This window comes from Geospiza fortis, unplaced genomic scaffold (assembly GCF_000277835.1).
Source record: "Geospiza fortis unplaced genomic scaffold, GeoFor_1.0 scaffold279, whole genome shotgun sequence".
Lineage (NCBI taxonomy): Eukaryota > Metazoa > Chordata > Aves > Passeriformes > Thraupidae > Geospiza > Geospiza fortis.
Window position 1 is genome coordinate 3,515,453 of NW_005054352.1, and position 5,968 is coordinate 3,521,420.

The 5,968-nt window shown below is 42.3% G+C and overlaps 1 protein-coding gene across 1 annotated transcript in view; it reads left to right on the forward strand.

Moving 5' to 3' along the window:
• The first annotated feature begins 3,069 nt into the window (after window positions 1-3,069).
• The window catches only part of TRPM6 (transient receptor potential cation channel subfamily M member 6), an 88,359-nt gene continuing 85,460 nt past the window's right edge, over window positions 3,070-5,968 (forward strand). The window contains exon 1 of the mRNA XM_031058943.1: window positions 3,070-3,174. Within this exon, the coding sequence (XP_030914803.1) occupies window positions 3,070-3,174 (105 nt within the window). The remainder of the gene's footprint in view (window positions 3,175-5,968) is intronic.

A 5,968-nucleotide genomic window follows, 5' to 3' on the forward strand; every position in this document is an offset into this window, starting at 1 on the left:
GCCATGGAAAGGGACACCTCCCACTAGACCAGGTTGCTTAAGGCCTTATCCAACCTGGCCTAGAACACTGCCAGGTTTGGGACATCTCCAGCTTCCCTGCAGGTCCCTTTCAGATACTGGAAGTTTACTATGAGATCTCCTCTCCAGGCTGCACAGTCCCAACTTTCTCATCCTGTCTTTGTAGTGGACATCTTCCAGTCCTCTCACCAACCTCATGGCCCTCCTCTGGACTTGCTCCAACAGTTCCATGTCCTTCTTATGCTGGGGACACCAGAACTGTACACAGGGTGGGTGGCTCCAGGTGGGTCACACAAGAGCAGAGCAGAGGGGCAGAATCACCTCCTTTAATCTGCTGGCCACACTCCTTTGGATGTAGCCTGGAATGCATTTGGCTTTCTGGGCCGCAAATGCACGCTGCTGGCCCATGCTGAGTTTTTTCATAACTGTCACCCCCAAATCTTTGTCCACAGGGCTGCTCTCAATTACATCTCTGCCCAACCTGTGGGTGTGTCTAGGATTGCCCTGAGCCAGGGGTAGGACCTTGCACTTAGGTTTGTTGAACTTTATGAGGTTTGCATTGGCTTTTCTCTCAAGCCTGTCAAGGTCCCTCTGGATGGCATCCCTTCCCTCCAGTGTGTTTGACTGCACAACTCATCGTGGTGTAATTGGCAAACATGCTGGGGTGCTCTTGCTCTCAGTATCTGTGTCACCAATAAGATGTTGAAGAGTACCAGCACACCACCAACCCCAGATTGTGCTGTGAAAAAACTGGTGGGAAAGGAAAATACAGATTTTGAAAATTGTTTTAAAATGAGGTTTTGAGAGCTCTGGGGTAATGTCTGGAAGAAATGTCATTGAAAAATCCATATGCTTGTCATTTGACACAGTCCAGGAAGCTAAGTCAGACAGAAATCTTACCTTCTAGGAGTACTCTTAAAGTACTTTTGAAAAATCTGTTGACCACTCTGAGGGATACCAGGAAAGAGAGAGCTACAGAAGAGAAGCAATATTCCCCAAGGAGTATTTTACAAAACCTTCAAGACTGCTTATTCTTAGAAGTAAGAATTGTGTTATTGGTCAGTAGATGTTCCCCAGAAATTTGGAAATTTTTAAAGGCGATACTGTTTAGCTACACATACTATCTGAGGAGTCATTGAATGTTGAGGTAAAGACCACAATGTTATCCTTTTATCCTGGATCTTCCTTGTATTTGTCTTCACTACCTAAAAGGAGATTGTAATGAGGCAGATGCTGGGGTTCTGTCCCAAGTAACAAGAGAAGACAAGAGGCAGTAGCCTCAAGTTGTGCCAGGGAGGCTTAGTTTGTATATTAGGGTAACCTTCTTCACTGGAAGGGCTGCCAAGTAATAGGACAGGTTGCTCAGAGAAGTGATAGAGTCACCATCCCTGGAGGTTTTTAAAAGATATGTAGATGTGGCACTTAATGTTATTTTTTAGTGGTGGACTTTGCAGTGCTAGGTCAATGGTTGATTTATCTTACAGGTCTTTTCTAATCTAAATGATTCTGTGGATCTATGATTGTTGTCCTGTGAAAGTACATTGTGCTTCTCTATAACTGTAAAGCATTATCCACATGAGGTGGAGGTTACTACGCCTTAAAGCTGCCAAACACACCTCTACACCAAGTCCTCTTAGAATGCCTCCACTAATTTTCCTACTAATTTTCTACTAACAGAGACTAGAGACACCACGTGAAATACTGCTTCTCCATTCTGGACTGTGTTGTCCTGCTGTGGAAAGCAGTATATTGGTATCCATGGGACCATCACTGCAAGCACAGAAACTATTTGTGATTGTAACAGGATTAAAACATTCTATCATATTTTCTTCTTTGGGTCTATACCAAGGGTATTTCAGAATGCATTCTAGGAGAATTATGTTTTTTTTTTTTTTGATTGTGACCATCATGTTGACAAAACTTACCCCACTGCGTTCCTCACAACTAGAAATTCTAAAGTTATAAAAACAGTTTTTCTCACAGAATAAGTTCTGCAGACTTTCCAATTGCTTTCAAATAATTCTTCATTAATACCATTTCAGAACTATGTTCAGGGATTTTGAGCCATCCTCAGATATCAGTAACTACTTGTTGCATGGGTGACATGCCTAAAAAAGAAAACATCCTATCTGTGTGTAATTCAATATTCAAAATTCTCTTCTTTCTTGTCTCCTGTTGAAGCACATTTATCATGTGAACAAGTAAATGACTGACATTTATATGCCTATCTGAGTTCTATCATCTTTTAATAATAAAGAAAAATTCTATTAGTGATGAGGGAAGTAATGTTCTCCTTTGCTGGCAGATCAGTTTCTAATATCAGTGTGCATTGGACAGCAGGAGAGAAGATTTACTATGATCAGACCTGGAACAATCATTGTATATAGACATACTGTGAAATCAGCAATAAAGCGTGACTTAAATTCACTCCCTGGAGATTGCCATCATACACTGTATGTTGAAGGCAGAGACCAAAGCAGAAAATTCTGTTCTGTTTAGTTCAGAATCTGCATGGTAGAAGAATATTTATATTTTGTGCTATAATGAACAACATTTGCCACAATGCCTTTCCACAGCATGCTAAAGCAGAGGCTGAAACAAGTCATCATCTGATGAGTGTGTTCAATATATCTGCTGCCAGCCTTTGGTCTTGGATTGACTTACACTACTTTAGTTTTGTTGGATAAAGATAAGCCTGAAGGCAGGTTGATTTGCTGATGATAATATGAATGGGGAGAAATCTAGAAGCAGTCTACCACTTTTTTTCCTTGCTCCTCTCTTTGCTACATCATCAGTTCTTGAAGGTCTGCTAGGGCACAAAGGCAAAGGTAAAGGTGTGTATATAGTCTTATGAAACTCGGTATCTTCAGTGTGCTTGGACATGATGAAACAATGAAACTGGGAGTTCCCTCTAAAAAGATTAGTGCATGACATATAAATTTGTTTGGGCTTTTTCATTCTGAACCCTGTATGAGCATCTAGTAGATTCTGCCTGATTAAACGTGATGAATGGAAAAAACACCAAAAACATTTCAGTGTACTTTGCTGGGTATGAGGTATGATATAGCAGATCTTAGAGAGCAGAGTGGGTATCTGGATGTTCATGCCTTTGCAGACCACCCATGGAAACAGCAGAAAAAAGCCCATTCCTCTTTGGTAAGTATTTGTATTAAGCATATTATCCTTCTTTGAGTTTGCTTTTTGGTACACTTGGACTTTGTAAACTATGCAAGGTGATTAATGAATTAATGCAGTCATACTTTGACAAGTATACATTTAACTTACTTAGGACATGAAAAGCAAGAGATGTGATGCACTGTTCCTAATGAGTGTCCAAGAACTGGGCTGTCTGTGCTGCTGTTGAGGTAACAGCTTAGACACTGGAAATAAAGGACTAACAAAAAAGAAGCTGAAAAGATGGACAAGCAAGATAGCACTGGTCTTAAGGTAAGTCTGTAGAAATAAGGTTGATAAGGAGGAAACATCTCAGCAGTTCTGGTTTCTAGAGAAAACAGGAGAGTACATGAGAGCGATGTGGACTTCGAACTACTGAAGGGCTGTTATAAAACATACCACATGTGTTTTCATATCAGTGAAGTTCTGAGGAATTGGGTGTGGGAATTTGCAGTATAAATGAGCTTAAATGGCTTTTCGCAGATTTTTAGGTCTTTGTACTTGGTAAGAAATGGCAAGACCTGATTTCAGGGAAGACTGAGAATGTATTATGTCTGAAAGACTCTTCACAACTTAGAAAAAAGTAGCAGAAACTTGGAATTAAGAAAATGCTTGCAATCAGCGGAATGTGTACAAGTAGCTGTGATGCAGTAGGTCCAATGCACTGGCATTTGCTGGGATACTTGCGTTTCAAGTTCCTTATGGAGTTCAGATTCATATGAAGAGTGGGCGCAGCAACAGTTACTGATACATCCTATTACAAGATTTATTTTCTTCATTTATAAAAGTTGATGATACTAGCAAATTGAGCCAAAAGCTTCTATGCTGACTCAGGATGACTTGATTGAGAAAATTTAATTGACAGTAACGTAATACTTTAAAAAAAAGATGTAGCTAGGTAAAGAATTAACATGATGTTCAACACCTGCTGAAATTTCTAGAAGTCCATCCTGTTATTAGAAGCTGTAATACTTTCTTAAGGCCTGCCACGTGGGAAATGCAATATAAAAGTCTAAAGACAAAATAGAAGAAATACAAGAAGAAGAAAACCATGTTTGGCAGGGGGCTGGAAACAGTTTCATCGTCTCTGTCTTTGAAATAATAGTTCATATGAAACTGCTGCCAAGTTTGACAGCCAGTATTTCCAAAGGTCCTGAGGCAAGCCCAAGGACCAAGCAGACTATGTTTTTTTGGGATGCTGCTCAGACTGTGTGTATGAGTTATTGTCTCCCTGGTGCTCGCAGAGGCTCTGCTCAGTTTCCTGCAATGGAACAACATGATCTGTAGGAAAGCCTCTCCTGTAGGGGGGAGGAGGAGGAGGGACACTTGAGCACAACAGTGAAAGATAAGAATTGGCTGAGCAGGAAAATTAGAAATTGAGACAGAAAATGGAAGATCTAGAAAGTACAAGTGGATAGGAAATATAGATAACATCCAGAATTGGATGGACATTTGAGCTCACAGTCAATGCAGTGGCCAGAAACCAACAAAATAAAAGAAACAGCAGTCAAGAAGCAGATGAGAGAGCAGAGCTGGGATACGAAAGAAATGGAGCCTGGGATTTATTATAGGAAAAGGGTAAGTTTGAGATAAGAGGAAATGGAGATTGACTGAAAAGTAAAGTTTGAGAAACAAGTTGAAGAAAACAAAGACAGGAAACTAATTCAGGATAAAGAATGCTGTATGCCTGTTTTATTAGTTTACACTAGGTACAACCAAGTATAATTATTGTAGGGACTTTGTTTGGTTTGATGGCTGTGGTCCTTGGGACATTCAAGGACTCCTGTCCTGTAGGGGAAGGTGGTAACTGCTGAGGGGCAGTTGAAGTTCCTTTAAGTTTTGTCAGTGCAGAAAAACTGATACAGAAAGTATGTGAAGATGACTAGGAAGATCAAGAACCTAAGTGTTCAAAATTTTATCCAAATTTCATCACTTTATGAAGATTTTAATTAATACACTGGTCACAGGCTGCTTTCTTATTCATTGGTTGTGTTCACTGTAATGAGCTGTAATACTGCTACTGTTCCTTTTTTACCTTCAATATTGCCTTCAATAATGTCTTGATTACCTGTGATTCAAGTCTTCATGTTTCATAATTCAAGTGAATTGCTACTTTCCTCTTGGCCTTTCTTGTTACTTTCATCATCACTTATACCATGAATTTACTTTTACAGCCCCTTGAAAAATGACTGAGGCATTAAGGGGGGGGCTGAGATGGAGGCAAACCAGAGTCAAAAAGCATATGCTGGGTTCGGGGTGCCTGTGATCCGGTGTCCCAGTTTGAGACAGAATTTGGCAGGGTGGAAGAAGAGCGCAGCTGGGCCTGGGCTGGGAGGCATGTGAGCGGCGATCTGCTCGGCCCGGCCGTCGCGGCTCCCCGGGCGGACCAGGGCAGAGCAGGTGCTCGCCCACCCCGCACAGGAAAGCGTGGCTGTGGCGGCAGAGCGCACCTGCCAGAACTGGGGACAGATGGCACCTGCCAGCACTGGGGACAGATAGCACCTGCCAGGACTGGGGACAGATAGCACCTGATAGGATTGGGGCAGATGGCACCTGACAGGATTGGGGCAGATAGCACCTGCCAGCCCTGGGGGCAGATAGCACCTGCCAGGATTGGGGGCAGGTAACACCTGACAAGATTGGGACAGATAGCACCTGCCAGCACTGGGGGCAGATAGCACCTGCCAGGATTGGGGGGAGATAGCACCTGCCAGCACTGGGGACAGATAGCACCCGGCTCGCCCAGAAGCCTGGGGTAAAGGACGGCGCCCCGCCC